The sequence below is a fragment of the Vipera berus genome (genome assembly GCF_964194415.1).
Source record: "Vipera berus genome assembly, chromosome: 7".
Lineage (NCBI taxonomy): Eukaryota > Metazoa > Chordata > Lepidosauria > Squamata > Viperidae > Vipera > Vipera berus.
The window spans coordinates 26,599,260-26,617,776 of NC_138209.1; the positions used below are offsets into that span (position 1 = coordinate 26,599,260).

Here is an 18,517-nt window from a genome sequence, read left to right on the forward strand (position 1 = left end):
TCCAGACTATAATTTGTTTAAAATGGAATATGGCATTTAGAATATTATTTCCACCTTAAGCTTAAGCAACCTTTAAATTTTCTTTCAACTTTCAGTTATGGATAGTTGCTTTTATATCCTGCCTGAGGCTCTTCCACAAAAGCAGCCGTAGTTTGCAGGAAGCAGGAAAATTGGATAGTCCAAGATGGCCATTTCTTACGTTCAGAAGACAAGCATTGGCACTCTTCTCTTGGACATCTCTTATCTAGTTTCACAATAGCTTAAATGCTGAATATAAATTGGTCAACTTGTCACTTAATTGTATTTATTTTTTCCAAGGCATTTTATGATTAATCTTTCCACCATGGTTCTTAACAGGAATACCAATCAAAACGCTAAGCAAAATCACACTAGAAGAATGGAAACATATAGCACAAATCCCATAAATGGGAACTTTATTAAACTAGCAAGATAAACTCAGAAATGTATAAATGGTCCATTAAATACATCCAGTTCATTTTTACATATACTTTTATATAGAAATTTACTTACAGTTTCCAAACATGTAACATTTAAATTATTTTCTCTTTTCAAGATCACTACCATCAAAAGGTAATAAAAATCCACCACCTGCTTTTGCAGATGAGTATAAAATGATGTAGATAGAGCCAAAGGGGTAGATTACTGCATTTTACCTATGGAGGAAGAACTCAAGAACCTGCTAAAACCAAAAGCAATGATACCATCCCAAGAGCATTTACCATAAGAAAGCTTGGCCAGCCATTCTACTGAAGTGGTGGCTCAACTATACACTTGATGGCATTTTGGCAAACAAGCTGGGGAGAAAAAAATAATTCGGTCACAGAAAAACACAATATCATGAGCTGAAAGTGTAAAATTCAGTTCATTCGTTCAATGTCTGTTGTCAGCCTGAGCAAATTCCATAGGACCTGATGTACATATAGAAGAAAGAGTGGGAATGTTGAAAACACGGCTTGATAACTAACATTATTTTCCCCAATATTAATATTTATTATTATTTGCTTTTTAACTATTTTATCAATGAATAAAATGGCAGCTGTTTAAATCAGGACTCTTCAAACTTGGCCCTTTTATGACTTGTGGACTTCAACTCCCAGAATTCCTCAGCCAACATGCCCAGCTGAAGAATTCTGGGAGTTGAAGTCCACAAGTCATAAAAGGGCCAAGTTTGAAGACCCCTGGTTTAAATGAAGAGGCTGAATAGCCACTTTCCCTATAAAACTCACTGCCCAACATTTATTTGGAAAGGGACCAAGGAGAACGCAAAATATACATTAACAGGTTTTTCCTCATTCTCTGTATCTTAGCTTGACCTGATTTTCTCATGCAGCGAACTATTTCTCTAACACTAACATACTAACCCACCCAGCCACACACACACACACACACACACACACACACACAAACACGCCTATAAGTGAAGTTTAAAAAGGAGTGTTAAAACCTACACTTGAGGCAAAAGAGTCTTTTGCCATACTTAAAAGAAAATTTGCACATTTCAAGCCTACTTGTTTTTTAAAAGAAAGTGTTATCAGGAAAACTGAAGGCTTTTCCTAACTGGAGCAGCAATTCAAGTAAGTGGCATAATTAAAAATCAATAGAAACCAGAATTGATAGGAAAAGTGCTCTGCAAAAGGTTAAATCCATTGCAGATTTCAAGCTGCAGCATTTGTGATAGGTATCACAAACATGGCACTTATGTATACCTAAAGCTGGCAAGTTTACACATGACTGAGACAAACCAAATCAACCATAAACTTTTTTTCTAACTATGGTACCACTTGTGATTTCTGAGAGCCACGGCTTCCAGCTAACCCAACTAATTCCAACACCAATCATTCCTTTTAGAATTCTACACTATTTCTACATGCAATCAGCTCTGTTACACTCACGGAGAATAAAAATTCTGCCCAGCAGACATTTCCCTCCTTCCAAAAGACACACATATTAACTGAAGACATGCTGCGTATTCTTTAGATGAGGTTACGGTCACACCCCTTCCAAAGCCAGCGTTGTTCATTTTTTATAATTTAGTAGGCCAGAAATTCCACGTGTCCAATTGCCAGCAATGGACTCTGCAATAGACACAATTATTCTTGAACCCAAGTGTTTAAAATGATCTGTGTGTATTTTTCATGCTTTTTGCAAAAAAAGAAGAAGTTCAGGACTGCATTCTCAGAAAAGCAGTGACAATACAACAACTGGCCATAATTCCTAATTCTGAATTCCTTTCCTTTCATTGCATGAAAGCATTTGTTAACACAATCTTCCCCAACTTTGCAATATTTTTTTACATGTAATTAACTTTAGTTCATTTCATCTCAAGCCAGCTAACTTGGAGATGAGGTCTTGTCTGGCAGAACACTAAGTTGAGGAAATCAGTCTTAGCATGCAAAATTCCTGAAGAAGTACTATCTCCCCAAGACATGGGATCTTAGTTACAGCTATTCCATCACAGAAGTTTTGAAATACATTCAGTTCAGGCATCCCTCAGATTTGCATAAGGTACCTTAGTTTCTATTGAATAACAAAATACAGCATTACTGTTTAGAATCTTTCATAAGAAAATAGTCAGCACTGAGAAACCTGGTTTTCACATTCTATATTGCCAAATGATACAATGCATTTATGTTTTAGAAGTGATTCAATAGTTTCCCAATTGTAGTTTGACTCCCATCTTTGCATTTAAGGGATCCTGATTTTTCCGTTATTATTTGTTCCCTCAGCACAGACTCTGCTTTAACACTTAGAAGCTCACTGTTGTCAGTGTTTCTTTTGATAATTTTAGCACTGTTGGCTCTTTTCAGTGTGCTTCCACCATTTTCCTTTGGATTAGAATCATCAGAGGCTGCTGTTACTTTCATTCGAGGTAGTCTTTGAGACAAAGACCTTGTGAGAGGTGGAGCTCTAGAAGGGGAGGGCAAATCCACCTTTGCACATTTTGAAGAAGAGGCCACTGTATTTCTTGCAAAACTCGGAACAGGAGCTGGTGCCTTGGGAGCTATGACAGATGTGCTTTTGTTAGCATCTACAGGGCCCTGAGATTTGGTCAAGGAGCGGCACATTTTTGTTTCATCATTTTTTGACTTGGGAACATATCTGACTGGTTTGCAGCTTGGCTTTTTGAAAGAGCCTTTATGCTGAAGCGCCTCCTTCTCAAAATGGCCACTGCTTGAATTTGAAGTTCCATGCTGAAATTTTGGCTCTTCTACTGATATACTCTGCCGATATTGAGGTTTTGGCGCTGCGTCTACAATACCCCGGACGGAGTTACGACGTGACAGACGTGTTTCAACTACAGCCATGTCTCGAGATGCAGGCTTAGCCTCTGGTTTTTTGGGACAACTAGGAGATGCTGGTTTAGTGGACCTGGAAATGGGTACAACTTTTCTCATGCTTGCATTCTCTGATGAATTCAGAGTTCTCACAGGTCTGGGATGATTTGGAGAGGCAGTGCTGGATTTTGTGTTACCTGAAGTTTTGTCTTTCAAAGAATTTCTCTTTGGTCCCAATGCATCTTTGCTCCTTACCGATTTTTCCTTTGGAAAACTAGGCTTATTGCTACAGTCAGATTTATCATTGGAAAAGATGGCATTATCACCAGTTTGCAGATCATTCATATAAGAGGAGTTAGCACCATTTTTGTTATCTATTTTATTGCCACCTGGCTTTGGACTGCTTTCTTCTGAGAGATCAAGTGTCAATGAACATTCAAAATCTGATTCAAAGAAGACTGGTCCTTGAGTTTTAGTTCCTGAAATACTACCATCTGAAGATATGGGGCTATCATTATCAGGTTCCAGAGCTTCATTAACATAACTCATCATTTTGGCAGAATGTTCAGTTTTATAATTAGTCTTTTCTCTATTGGATGGATTTCCTGTTATGCCAGGAGAGTGTAAGTCTGGATCATCTTGAGCATCTAAGCCTTGCATTCCAGCCACAAAATGAATTGGAGATGAATCCTCTATATAATTTGTTTCATGAGAGTCAAACTTACACAGACCAGGAATGTGTTCATGTTCTTCCATAGATGGGTCCCAAGAAACTGCATCACTGGATTCCATACAAGGCACATTGAACCTATACTTCTCATCATTTGACCTCTCTTGATTGCTATAGAGGTTATCATGGGAAGTATTTTCTACATGTTGAGCCTGAGATGGGAAAAGCTGGTGACTGTACTCCTTGTGTTTGGAACCTTGGTCTAAATGCAAATGAGTGAAGCAGACATCCACAGGCTCCTTACTTTCTGACCATGCTACATTTGCTCTTGTTGGACAAGGATGTTCACGAGGGAGACTGTTAAACTTGTTCAGATCTTCCTCTTTTGAGGTACCCAGGAAAGTAAAGAGTTCTCTTTCTGCAGTCACGCCCAAGGAATGTCGAGAACGTCTTGTGCTGGTATTTCTGTATGAAGGACTTTGGGGTCTTTGTTGCAAAAAGGGTAAGAATTCTTCAAGCCCTCGCTTTGTTAGTGCACCAACATCATTTTCACTACTGCTTCTGCCAAAAGCACTGATATCCCCAACAACCCACGACCGGCGTTTGTCCTCCAGCTCTTTAAGTCGCTGTAGTTGCTGAAGTTGTTGAGCCTCTCTTTCTTTGTTTTCCTGTTCAGAAAAGACATATTTGTAATCATTGAATTAAATACTTATTTACAAATAAAATGTTATTTACATTAAGTTTGCCCTTATATTAATCCTCCTTACCTGTCCCCCATCTATATCCTTGATTTTTTAAACAAAGTACTGTAATAATTTTCTATCAGAATATGAAATGGAGTAATAAATATTTTGTTGATGTCTCATTGCAAGTACATAGGCCTAACTGCAAGTGGACTATTATATGCTCCTCAAATTTTATTCCATTACGCTCAAACATTCTTTAAATAATCAACTCAGTCATAATATTGTCCAAAATTCTAAAGTTGTCATTCAATATATTACGAAAACATAAGCAAACCATTCAAAGCAACCAGTACAATTCATGTCCAGATTTGAATAAGATTTCTATGAATGTGAACACAAGGTAGGATAATAACCCATACCTCAGTATATTTAGCATTATTCCCATATTGTTTTCTTTTATAAACCATTTAAATGCTTTTAATGATATAAATCTTCTTGCCTTTTTAAAAAATTGAGTTTTCTGTGCCATAAAAACACTGTAATGAAAACCATCACTGCAACCATTTACATTTCACACAAACCAGATTGGAAAGAATTGGTAATTTTCATGTATGTGCAGGTTTAGTAGGGATCATCTGGGCATCCACACATGTGATTACATATTTTCACATTTAAAATCTTCTAGAGTTTATAAAAACATCTGGCTATATCTGTAGCATCAGGTACAGAAAAGGGGCATATTTTGTGCTATCATCTTTGTTTTTGTACTGGACTGCTACAGAACTGTCTGATATAACCTACACAGTGTGGCTGTAGAGAACAGAAGGTCCTTGAAGGACAGGAAGAAGGCCTAATCAATGAAAAGCTGAGATAAATAAGGGTATGAGCCTCCTTCTCCAAGACACCTTGAGAAAATATTTCAGACAAGCCCTTTATATGAAGAAAAACTGAGGTAGCAGGGTCATCAGCGCAGTCAGTTAGAAGAGGAACATTTAATTGTAAGCTGCTCAGAGTCATTAGGACTTGGGCAGCTCAAAAATATATTTATCTTATTCCTGCAGTGCTGACAGGACCCTAAGGCCAAAGGCTGAATAGCCACAGCTAATCTTTCTGCATCCATGAAAGTTCATGAGTAACAATGAAACAAAGTAAATAAAATAAAATTATAATTTAAACAAGCTTGATGGAACAAGGAGCTCAAAGGTGAATGTGTTACTTTTCTGGAGGTCAAGAATAAACAAATGAGGTTCAGCAGGAAATATGCCCAGACACATGACAAACCTTTTGCAAGACTACCACCAAATAAATTTCTATAAACTCTAGAATGTTCCAACACCTGCCCAGGTATTGGCAAGTGATTACGTATTATCAGCAATACATATAATTTCCCAGTAATACATTTAAATGCTTGGCCATTCAAGCAATGCCTCTAAAGTTACATCTCAGTGACTTGAGATCATGGGAATCTAGATAGGGGAAAGCAGGCTCAAGTTCAACCCCAGCAAAACTGAATGAATGACGATTTTAGGACCACCTGGATGTAAATAATTTCTAATTTTGATTCTTTTTAATTTTGATAAATGACCATCTGTCTGCATGCAATATAAATTCTTCCACTCCCCACCATCTAGTCAGAGCTGAAGGAGCTTCTTGGAGGAGAAGTGAGACGTCTTCCAAAGAAACACAAAAAAGTCCAGTTGCCTCCTGAAAAAAAATCACCTTTGGGTCCTTAAAATATGGTTCCTGCTTGAAGAACAGGCAATAGCATAGTTTTGAAAACCTTTGCACAAATTTATCTTGTATGCCAGTTATGCCCATTCCTGGACCACAAGGTCTTACTCAAGTTGTGTCCATATAATATTCCATGAACTTCTGGTTATCGTATTCTTCCAGCATGTGTTTTAAGGTGCTGATTGTGACCTACAAAGCCTTTTTCCAATTACTTCTACCTGACTGATAAGATTTGATAAGGCTGGTATGCTCTAGATCCCATCACGTAAGAGTCCCATCTTGCCAGAAGACGTGCCTTGTTTACTGCCGCACCTACTGCAAGGCACAGCTTCAACCAAGACAGCCAGATGGCCACAATCCTATTTGCCTTTCGGAAAGCCATGAATCCCTGGCTTTTCTTCCAGGAACTAGGTAGGGAGTTTTTGTGATTGAATAGCAGAATAACAGAGTTGAACAGGACTTTGGAAGAAACCCTATACCATTTCAGGCAAAGATTGTCTGGGCTTTTTTCACTGCTTTGGATGGATGAACTTGCGTCTTGTGCAATATGGTTTCTTTTTTTAAAAAAAAAAAGATGTTGTTTTTATCTGATTTATGGTCTTCATGATTGGGTGGCAATATAAACTAATAAATGAATGAATACAGCGTAACAAAACTTTATAAAATACACATTATTCCAGTGCATCTGAGGAGCTTTGTCAAGAACACAGCCACACATATTTGTATGGACACATATGTAATTGTGTACTCCAAGAACTTTATGATCTTGAGTTTTGCAGAAATAGCTCTTTCAGGAATTTGGCAAGGGTAAGAAGTACAACTCTGGAAAATCAGGAGGGGGTAGGCAAACAGGGATGAGAGAACAGAGAAATGGCTCCCCGTTAGCCCCAAAGGGTGTCATGCATTATTTGACTCAATGGATCAAATCACAATATTAATAGTAATAAAGCAACTTTATCACTTAAGGCCATTAGATATTTCTGAGTTTTGGAGTTGTTGTTACCTTAACAGCTTTGTTGAACCTTAAACAAAAATCTCGAAAGATCTGAAAGCATTCCTCCAGTTTCATAGTTTCTTTGTCTTCACACAAAAAGTCTATAAGGGCGTGTGCTTCTTTCATCAGATCTCGTTTCCAATGGTCGAGTTCTTTTAATTCTTTAACAGCAAACTTTAAATAAAAGTAAAATACATAGAGATTGATGAGTGATTATTTCTTACATGCTATGCATGCAGCTGCTAATTTCAGAAATCCAGAGTGTCATCTGTAGCAAGAGACTGTAGCCTATAGCACTGGCACAACAGTTGCTGTGCTCACTTTGGTCTACATACAACTTTTTATCCTTCCAGTCAAACAGGTTTCGCAGGGTTGTTTTTTTTAAGTATGGCACAAACCTGTGATACAAGTTTATACAAAAGAGTAGTAGAACGAGTGGGCACTTCATGGGCAATAATTATGCCAACAGCATTCATCATTCAGAAATGAATCAAATATATTATACCTCTCTTCACAAAATGCAGATCCCCAAAGAGCTGCTTTCCCCTTTCCTATAGTTCAGTGAAATGATGAGAAAGGAAGGGCAAAAACCCTAAGCACTTGTGAAATAAGCCATAAATATCTGTTGCCATATAAAGAATGTTGATTATTGATTGAAAGCATTAGTATTCCGTTACAGAATATATATATCTATGAAAGGAGAGGAATATAGTACATGCTCATTATTTTCTACCAAATATTTCATTTTGTCTACAACAGGGGTCTTCAAACTTGGCCCTTTTATGACTTGTGGACTTCAACTCCCAGAATTCCTCAGCCAGCGTGCCTAGCTGAGGAATTCTGGGAGTTGAAGTCCACAAGCCATAAAAGGGCCAAGTTTGAAGAACCCTGGTCTACAATAATGCAGAAGACTCAACTATGAAATCTCATCTGAAATTATAAACAGATAAAAGTCCACTTATGTGTATCAGCATCTGTTCTTGTAATTAATATAGCCCTTTGGACCACTGAGTTTCAAATTCAAATCCAATTTAACAAATAACCAGTAACAGATATTTGATCAAGTTAAGCTGAAATCTTCCCAATTCCTTTTTTTTCCTGTTTAAAAAACATGCAACAGAAACAAAGCAGATTCCTTCAGAACTTCCATTCATTCCCTAAAAAAGCATTCTTTAAAAAAAGGGATGGCAGTGCCAGACATGTATTATTAAGCTTTCTTTTCCTCATGACTTTGCTTACAAAATGAAAGAGAAAGCCTGAAGGTAAAAAGGCATGGAGATACGTAAATGCTATTCTAAGAAAGGTAGATTATCTTAAATTCATCTGTTAAACAAAAAGGAAAAAAAAGCTATTTCACTCAGCAAAGAGTTATGAAGATGACCTAAAGAGGGAGTATGAAAAATTGGCTCTACCTTTCTTGTTAGATAGGTTGTTTATGAGTAATAACGAGAGTAGATTTTTAAATCAGATTTATTCAGCATTTTTTAGAAACGATTATATTAGATGCATTTTTAAAATAAAGGGAGACTGAAACCTTAGTTGCATGTTTTTAATTAGTCTAATTAAAATTAATATGGCAATTATATGTCTGTTGCTTTAAATATTTTCTTCAGTATTAGCATTTTAAAAGGTGATATTAGCACCTTTAACATGGCAGTCAAGGCCTCTTTTTAACTTCAGGAAAACATGTATTTTTCTTCTAAGTCAAGGCTATTTTTGTATGCGAAAACTTGTCTTTTCAATACTAAACAATAAATAGTGTATTCTGAAAGTCCTTGAATACACTTGCAAATTTTAAGAAAGATACAAAGTCGGCTAGGAAAGAATAATGTAACCCATAAATTTGCTGTGGAATGTTATCTAGAATCAACATTTTCTATTGTTCAAGTGTCACGTGTAATCAATCTCCTTTACTGTTTGATCGCTTGTTTTCTGACATATTACATGTACTGCATATCCAGCATGCCTCATTTTTTTCTGTACCTTATAAAGAGACTTGATGCCCCTTGCTTTGCCTGAATTAGTGATTCACACTTTTGGGTGGACAAAGAAGGCGCTTTGCAAAGACAATTCAGGGATCAAGTTCTTAATCAGCTACACGTCAAACTCAGGATGCCAGCAAAAGTTTAACAAGGACATTAGGAAAACTTAAATATTTCTTAATACTGAATAGGTGATACAAAATCATTTGTAGTAATAACTATTACCAATGAAGTACAGGAGTGTGTAATGACAGTTGGCAGCTGTCATTAATGTAAACTAATATTCAAAGCCTAAACAATAAAGTGTTGGTTTGGACACATATGTATTTTTTTCTGTCATTCATATTTGCATTTGTTGCTTACAATGTTCAGATATAGATGATACCTACTTAAAGCTTTTGTCTTAATTAAGACCTTGTGAAATTATAGTTTAGGAACCCAATTTTATGCCCATTTTTACTGCAGTGATTAAATGAATCCAGCTTTCCCAATTGACTTTGTTTCTTGGCAAAGGGAAGCAGGGAAGGTTGCAAACCATTAATTTGATAAAATCAAACTTCACTCTAATTAACTTCCCATTTATCTACTCTATACTAATAAGTATTGTCAACCTTTTAAAATTTTACTTTCTCCTATTATTTAGAAATAGAATACTTGCAGAATCTTTACTTCATGTGTTTATTTATTTAATGTGTTATGTGTAACTAACATAATGTAAACACCACCCAAGACATGTGAATATAGGCCTCTTAATGGACCTGCACAAACAGAATATCTAAGTATGGGTGTTTCACTTATCTACAGGTGGTCTTCGACTTATGACCGTTCATTGATAATTCAAATAATGACAGCCTCAGAAAAAGTTAGTTATGACCTGTTCTCAAAGTTACGACTGTTGCATAACCTCCTGTCATGGTTCCGACAGACAGAGATGAATAAAGCAGAACTCAGAGGCTTGCAAATTCCTCAAAGAACATGTTTATTAGTTACAAAATATAGGCATGGTCAAGAGTGAAATCAAGTCTGGATACACAAGTAACAATTTTCCAATACAAAATTAAATGTCCCACCCACAAAAGCTATGCAAGCAACTACGTTCCCCAATATGATTATTTGGTGGGCTTTTTATGCAACGTCCAGTCCCTAGTCTTGGGAGCAGCCGGTAGCTTTCATTCCCATAGGACAAAAGATTATTTTGACTAGCGAAGCATGTGGGCAACCTCCCTCCCATTCTATGTGGCAACCCAGAATGAGAAGGAAAATGGCTGCAGCCATGCTCATTTGTACAGTTGACACCTCCATAGTCAAAATTTGAGTGCTTGGCAACTGGCTCATTTTTATGATGGTTGCAACATCTTGTGGTCACATGATCATGATTTTGCAACTTTCCCTGCTTCTCTTTGCCAAGAAACAAAGACAATTGGGATAGCTGGATTCACTTAACAACTGCAGTAAAAATGGTCATAAAATTGGTTCCCTAACTATGATATCACTAGATACGTGAGATCTTAATTAAGACAAAAGCTTTAAGCAAGTATTACCTTATGTATCTGAACATTGTAAGGAACAAATGCAATTATATGAAAGACAGAAAAGACACACAAGAGTCAAATATATCCAATGCAAAAGCTAATCAATTTTAGCAGATATTATCCATAAATCAGAAAAACAAAGTATTCATAAAAATAAGTTGTAGACTAAAATCAGTTCTTCATTCTCCTAGAAGTAAATTCATTCTTTATCTTAGAAAGCCTCATTCTATAAGACTAATCTGAGAAGTATGACATCAGTTGTAAAAATATCTGAGTTTATAAAATCCAGTTGGACATCAGAGTATACTAATGAATATTAAAAAAATGCAACATCTTATCTGAGACACATTAGGGTAGCATTATTCTAATTACTAATTTACAAAACTAATAAGACACTAATTCCTGTTATTCAACTATTCTATCCTTTCTATAGAAATAATGAATAAAATACTTAACAGGCTTTTAAAAACCAGGATGTTTAAAATTGTCTATAATGGAAGAATTTTTAACAAATAAATCAGAGATTGTAGGAAAGAATGCTTTGATCACCAGCACAAAGGCAAACAGATAGGTTCAATTGCCTTAAGCATTATACTACTTGGCTTTCATCAAATTGAAACAGTGGTGCAATTAAATGTTTGTACTGAATTTCAGACTACATCACCTCAAAGCTACTGAAAAAGCACAAACATAAGCTTCCATACTGAAGTGGTAATATTTGTTAAGAAAAGAAACCTTTTTAAAGCATTATTTTTTCCGCAAGCAGAGGAAAGTGGGTGGGCAGGAAATTCCATTGATCAACCAGTTAGCACTGCTTAAATAATAGACACTTGACAAAACCATTTCACACACCATACCCTTTCAGGACAACAAACTGTGTTGGTTTGACTGGGAAAAGCAACCCCTTAAAGTGCCTACAGAATTTTAGCAAGAGTACCACTGAAAAAGGTTTCTAAAAGAAACAAGGGGTTTATTATCTGTTAAGCACACTAACTGAATTTAAATTATGCAGCTCAATATATAAATGTATAATAAACAGACATATCAAGAATCTGCAACAAACCTGAAGGAATCCTTCCATCTGCCGAAAGAGTTCAGTGTCCCGGCGAATACTATCCTTTAGAGATTTTGTCTTTGATGACAGGGACTGAAGTTCAGTTTCAATACTTTCTACAGATATCCTGCAGAGAAACAGCAATCTCAATCTACCTTGGAAAAGAGCATTTCCCCATTGAAATGTGGACAACTTAAACCATCGTATTTGCTAATGGGACACATTAGTGAACAGTGTCTAAGCAAATCATCAGCCAACATTGTTGAATCATGACATTCACAACAGAAGTCAAAGTATTTGCATTAATGCAATGAGTGTTACAATTCTGATTCTTAAGTGGAAGGATACAATGGTGGCAAGATGTTAAATAATATGATTGCAACATTAAATGAAACTTTAATCAGTGCAATCAATTGATTAATATGTATAATCCAGTAAGGTTTAGTAAGTTAACTGCCATGAAAAACCCCTTTAAATATTCTTGAATTCAAACTCTAAACAGGAAAGTTGCATTCATATTTCCTTTTGCTGTGAAAATGAAAACAGTCTACAGTAAATATTTCCTTAAATTTCAGTTTTCATGCCCAAACTCTGCATACCAATTTATGTTCTCTGTGAAGAGAATAACCCAATGTTTACAGTTTTCTTACTTACCTTGCTGCCTCATGAACATGGTGCAATTTTTCTGAAAAGGTTAGAAGAACTCTATCTTTCTTTTGGGCTTCCTGAAACAAACAAAATCCCAGTAACATTTCATTTCATTCAATAGCAATCAATGTATATTTTTCCCCAGAGCAATTAAGAGGCTTCTGCTTTAAACCTATGGATCATGTTTTTCAAAACCTCATTTAAGAAAACTGATAAGTTTCCATCTTAATTGTGGACGTTTTTAGAATGACTGAGTAACAGTCTACCACCAGAATACAATCAAATTGCAGTAGGAAAGGCCATTAGATAAAGGCTGCATACTAATGCCTTTTCTGAAAATTAATACAGATAGTTCTCGACTTACGACCACAATTAAGCCCAAAATTACTGTTGATAAGACAGTTGTTAAGTGAATTTTGCCCCATTTTAAGACCTTTCTTTCAACAGTTGTTAAGTGAATCACTGCAGTTGTTAAGTTAGTAATACGGCTGTTAAAGTGAGCCTGGCTTCCTCATTGACTTTGCTCATCAGAAGGTTACAAAAGGTGATCACATGACCCTGGGATACTGCAACCATTATAAATATGACTTTGATCACGTGACTATGAGGATGCTGCAATGGTTGTAAGTATGAAAAATGTCATAAGTCACTTTTTTCAGTGCCATTGTAACTTCAAACGGTCACTAAATGAACTGCTGTAAATTGAGGACTATCGGTACAACATTTCCGGCTTAATCTCTTTTTTGCCCTCTCTCTGGACACTTCAAATTAGCTGTTAAACCAGTGTGCAGGGAAATATTAACAAAAATCACTAAAACAAATGCTAAATTTTAGATTCTCAGGAGCATTGCAAATTAAGCAAGGATTAGGAAAAACGATTTGCTCCTCAATTTTGCAGCCCTCATCTGTCCCATAATATCCCATCCATTACCTATTCCTTCTGCTTAGATGTCTATAGACTGTTATCTCAGAAATGGCAATTTACATACCAAAGCAACAAAATGAAGCAGATTCATCCCAGGCCTGTTTGCTTTTGTATCTGCCAACTTGAGTAATGAGGATAGCTTGAAGCCAACTGCATTGCCAGCACAGCCTCCCTATGCAGAAGAGTGGAGGGGGAGGCAGAAGAGATATGGGAGGTCAATCCACAAGGCTTGAAATTCTTTGCCCTACTTGCCATCTGCAAAGAGGCTAATCCACTTACTGCATTCATAATATTCCCAGCCTGAAGGACCAAGTGCAATATGGCATGCAGTTCTTCACAGCACATCAGCTCTGGAAAAAGACACAAGAAGTATTAACCAATGGGCATTTGTTTAGGAGACAAATAAATTATACTTCAATATTTTGCACATTCAATGTATCTTATTTTTCTTAGAGGAAACTAGGGTAATTTAGGGAGTAAACTAGGGTAATTTAGGTAATTTAGGTAATTTAGGGAGAGGATATAAATCTAATTATTGGCAAAAATATATGTGATAAAGAAGTAAACAAATTTTAGCTGGAGCTAATGAAAACCTCATCAGCTGCCTTCCTTGGTCCATCCTTGGCTAATAGGTTTTTTTTTTCTCTGAACACTGAGACTGTACTCTATAAAATAGATCTACGCACTGCAGACAACCAAAGCAAAACTTTTAAGCTCCATCTTCTTTGCTACAACTTATGCCATTTAATAGGGTCTTCTGATTATGAGAAATTGGGGATGGATGGGGGGGCTTGGAAGGTTCTTTGGAAACGGGGAGCTCAACTTCATTTTGATATTTTATTTGAATCTGTCTGAATTTGTGCAAATGTCCTTTTATGTAGATGTGTGAAAACAACACCTAGAAGATTAGTTTATTTCCCTAGATTAAACATTTATTTCCCTAAAACAATGTTCATCAGTCTGGCCTACAATGAATTCCACATAGGAAGGGATATGTAGAGGGAAAAATATATTTATGACACACCATAGTTCTTTCAGTTCAAGAGGGCTATGTCAAAAGGTCTAAAGCTAGTGAGAAAGGTCTGCTCTGAATGAAATTACGTATTTTGCAGCTGGAAGACTAACAAACTGGAAACTGCCAGAGGCTGATTAAGTAGAGTAACCTGAGGAACCCCTATGCATTTAGATGTTTCTGGATGACTAATGGACAGCATCATTCCTTAGGCCAATAAATGTCTAAATAGCACAACAGATTTAAGGCAGAGTAAGTATTTTACCAATCAACAGCTGAAAGAAGAGAAATGCAACATGCTTAGATCTTAAAAATTAATGGGTGGTTTCATATATTTTTCTAATTCATACTGTGATTTATGTAGCACAAGATTTTGCAATCATTATGATTTGCAAACTATACTTTAGCTGTTTGGGAATCTAGTTTAAGTTATTTACTATCAGCACTAGGAGGCCATGTCATAAAGTTATTCAATAAACCATGACTAAATGTACTGTAGCTAAGTATTAGTCTAAAATCAATGACTACCTATCTGCACAATGCAATGATTTTCATTCAATAAATTAAGCACCATTACTCAGTCATAATAGCATTATAAAAATGAATAATGTATAAGGGAAAAATGAATGCACATCTGTGCTGTTCCCAAGATTTAATAAAGCTAAAAAAAGTCACTGTTATGCCGTTGAAAAAGACTGAAAATTATATGATGTTAAGAAAAGCAAAATCAGAATACAAATACAGGAAAATAGAAAAAATAGAAAATGATTCTATCAAATTCAGAATACATCAAAATTGTTATACACCAACATACACACTTGATTGATAACATATGTACATGGCAACACACACCCTTATGGAATGTGTCAGAGCTAGCTTCCTTCTTTAAATAGCTAATAGGTACCTGAAATTCCAGATCTCATCTCTCTAGTTAGTTGATTAACCTGCTAAGAAAAACAAGATCCTAATGCATGCTGCAGCATGTTTAATTACCCTTTGTAGCCATTTTTATAATTGTCATGTTTTTCTGCAGTGAAGTACATGATGGAGAAAATTCTTTTTTTAACACCATTGCTTCAATGCGCAGGGAATAGCTGAAAATAAACAAAATAAGCTTTAAAATTGTGATGCAAGAAATAGTGAATTTAGTGTAAATAACAAAAACCCAACATTTCCTTACTTTGGCACCTGGATTAGCATATACATAAATGAATCTGCTTGACAAAGTTTTGAGAGATCGCCACTGAAATCCTTTAACTTCTTTACCTGGAAGGGTGGGGGGAATAAAGAAGATAAATCAATCGAAATTGAAGCAAGATGTTGAAGAGTACATTTAAGAGTTCACCACAGTAAAAAAATATTTCAAGGTTAATATGAAAATACTATATATGCCCTATCCACACTATTTAATAATATTCAAATTAAAAAAGATGTTATGAGATATTATTATCTAAAGTCCTCTAAATTTCTCATTTATTATTAAAGGGAAAAGAAATTATAGCATGACTACATTTTTTGTCAATAAGATTCCAGGGCAGAAAAAAGAGGTGATGTATCCAATTGTTGCTTTCTACACTTTGCTGTAACATCTAATTCCAGCTCAGGACACTTTAATATTTTTGCAAATCATGATAGCATTCCCCAATATTATCTATGATGATTAAACTTGCCCAGTCTTATGTCTCCAAATAATGAAAATATCGTGTGAAAGTTCAAAACATGTCAATAAGCAACTGGCCTTCTAAGAAAAAACACAGACTGATTTTTCACAATAAGTAAGTTAATTTGGCTTTTTATAATCACTGAAAAATTCGGCCTAGTAAGCATCAGATATAGAGAAGTCTTCAAAATCTTCACCCAAATGCAGAATAATGTACATACACCTGGAGGTTAGCAGCATTCACTGCTATAAAATAGCATGACAGTTTGCCAACTCATTAGCACATAAATAATTAAAAAACAAGTTTTGTCTCATTTCTTTCTCTATGTTTCTCCTTTAGGAGGGCAATTCTTGGCCTCTATTCAAATGAGATGTTTCTTTCATTAAAGATTTCTTTCCCTTCACATAGTTTAGATTCTAAGGGTGGGTTTAACATGAAGAGAAAACTATTTTTAAACCAAATAAAATTCCACAATTTGCAGGTGGCTTTGCTCAATAGGTATTGCTAGCCATTTAAGGGAAGATCTGTCATACACCACAGTATTGGCCTGAAATGTATTACAAATAATGGGATTTGTAATTCAAACATTTAAAGAGCATCAAATTGAAGAAGACTATGTGGCTTAAAAGATATTTCTAAATTTAAGCACATTAAAAAATACTGCAGCAATTAACAATTACTATGCCACAGAGACAAAAACAAAATCACTCCCACATATTATGTAAATGAATAAAAACATATTATGTTTAAGTATTTATGGCAGGGGTGTTAAACTGCCGGCCGGCAGGCCAGACACATCACGACAAAACCGCGCCCACCCCATTGCTGGCAATGGGAAAAAAGCTCTGCTACGTCGCGCAACGTCACATGATGTCACAAGTTTGACATGTCTGATTTATGGGACTCATCTGAATATACAGATTCTCTACATACATGGCACTGTAAAAAACAATGCACTTGCTAAAAACGATAAATAAAAATAAAATCACAATTGTAACTGACAACTGTGTTGAGAGAAAGTTTACAAACCTTTCTATCATCCCTGTCACCGGCTAGCAGTTAGAGGTATTTTGATCCATTCTTCTTTACAGAATTGCTTTAACTCATTAATATTTTTAGATTGTCTTGCATCAATATGCCCCTTCATGGATTACTGCCTTGTCGTGGCGAAGGGGCTTGCGTAATTCAATGAAGCTATGAGCTATGCCGTGCAGGGCCACCCAAGACGGAAAGGTCATAGCAGAGAGTTCTGACAAAACGTGATCCACTGGAGAAGGAAATGGCAAACCACTCCAGTATCTTTGCCATGAAAACCCTATGGACAGTACCAAAAGGCAAAACGATATGACGCTGGAAGATGAGCCCCTCAGGTCGGAAGGCGTCCAATATGCTACTGGGGAAGAGCAGAGGGCTAGTACTAGTAGCGCCAGAAAGAATGAAGCGAATGGGCCAAAGCCGAAAGGACGCTCAGCTGTGGATATGTCTGGTGGTGAAAGGAAAGTCCGATGCTGTAAAGATTTTTTCTCCATAGGAACCTGGAATGTAAGATCCATGAATCAAGGAAAGCTGGACGTGGTCAAACAAGAGATGGCAAGACTAAACATCGACATCTTAGGTATCAGCGAACTAAAATGGACAGGAATGGGTGAATTTAATTCAGATGACCATCAGGTATACTACTGCGGGCAAGAATCCCTCAGAAGAAATGGAGTAGCCTTCATAGTCAATAAAAAAATAGGAAAAGCAATACTGGGATACAATCCTCAAAATGACAGAATGATCTCAGTTCGAATCCAAGGCAAACCATTCAATATCACAGTAGTCCAAGTCTATGCCCCAACCACCGGTGCTGAAGAGGATGAAATTGACCGGTTCTATGAAGCCCTACAGCACCTTATAGAACTAACACCCAAAAATGATGTCCTTATCGTCATGGGGGATTGGAATGCTAAAGTAGGAAGCCAAAAGATAACTGGAATAACAGGCAAGTTTGGCCTTGGAGTACAAAATGAAGCAGGGCACAGGCTGATAGAATTTTGTCAAGAGAATACGATGGTCATAGCAAACACTCTTTTCCAACAACCCAAGAGACGGCTTTACACATGGACATCACCAGACGGTCAACACAGAAATCAGATTGACTATATGCTCTGCAGCCAAAGATGGAGAAGCTCTATACAGTCAGTAAAAACAAGACCAGGAGCTGACTGTGGCTCAGACCATGAGCTTCTTGTTGCAAAGTTTAGGCTTAAATTAAAGAAAGTAGGGAAAAGTGCTAGGCCAGTCAGGTATGAATTAAATCATATCCCTGTTCAATATACAGTAG

At 36.3% G+C, this 18,517-nt stretch overlaps 1 protein-coding gene across 1 annotated transcript in view; it reads right to left on the minus strand.

The window, feature by feature from the left end:
• Positions 1 to 2,654: 2,654 nt before the first annotated feature.
• Positions 2,655 to 18,517, minus strand: part of FHDC1 (FH2 domain containing 1) — a gene marked incomplete at its 3' end in the record, with an annotated part of 52,483 nt that continues 36,620 nt past the window's right edge. Inside the window, exons 5-12 of the mRNA XM_081332826.1 lie at positions 15,711 to 15,796; positions 15,524 to 15,624; positions 13,798 to 13,868; positions 13,583 to 13,690; positions 12,600 to 12,670; positions 11,955 to 12,072; positions 7,387 to 7,551; positions 2,655 to 4,634 (exon numbers count right to left, since the gene is read on the minus strand). Of these exons, the coding sequence (XP_081188952.1) occupies positions 2,655 to 4,634; positions 7,387 to 7,551; positions 11,955 to 12,072; positions 12,600 to 12,670; positions 13,583 to 13,690; positions 13,798 to 13,868; positions 15,524 to 15,624; positions 15,711 to 15,796 (2,700 nt within the window). The remainder of the gene's footprint in view (positions 4,635 to 7,386; positions 7,552 to 11,954; positions 12,073 to 12,599; positions 12,671 to 13,582; positions 13,691 to 13,797; positions 13,869 to 15,523; positions 15,625 to 15,710; positions 15,797 to 18,517) is intronic.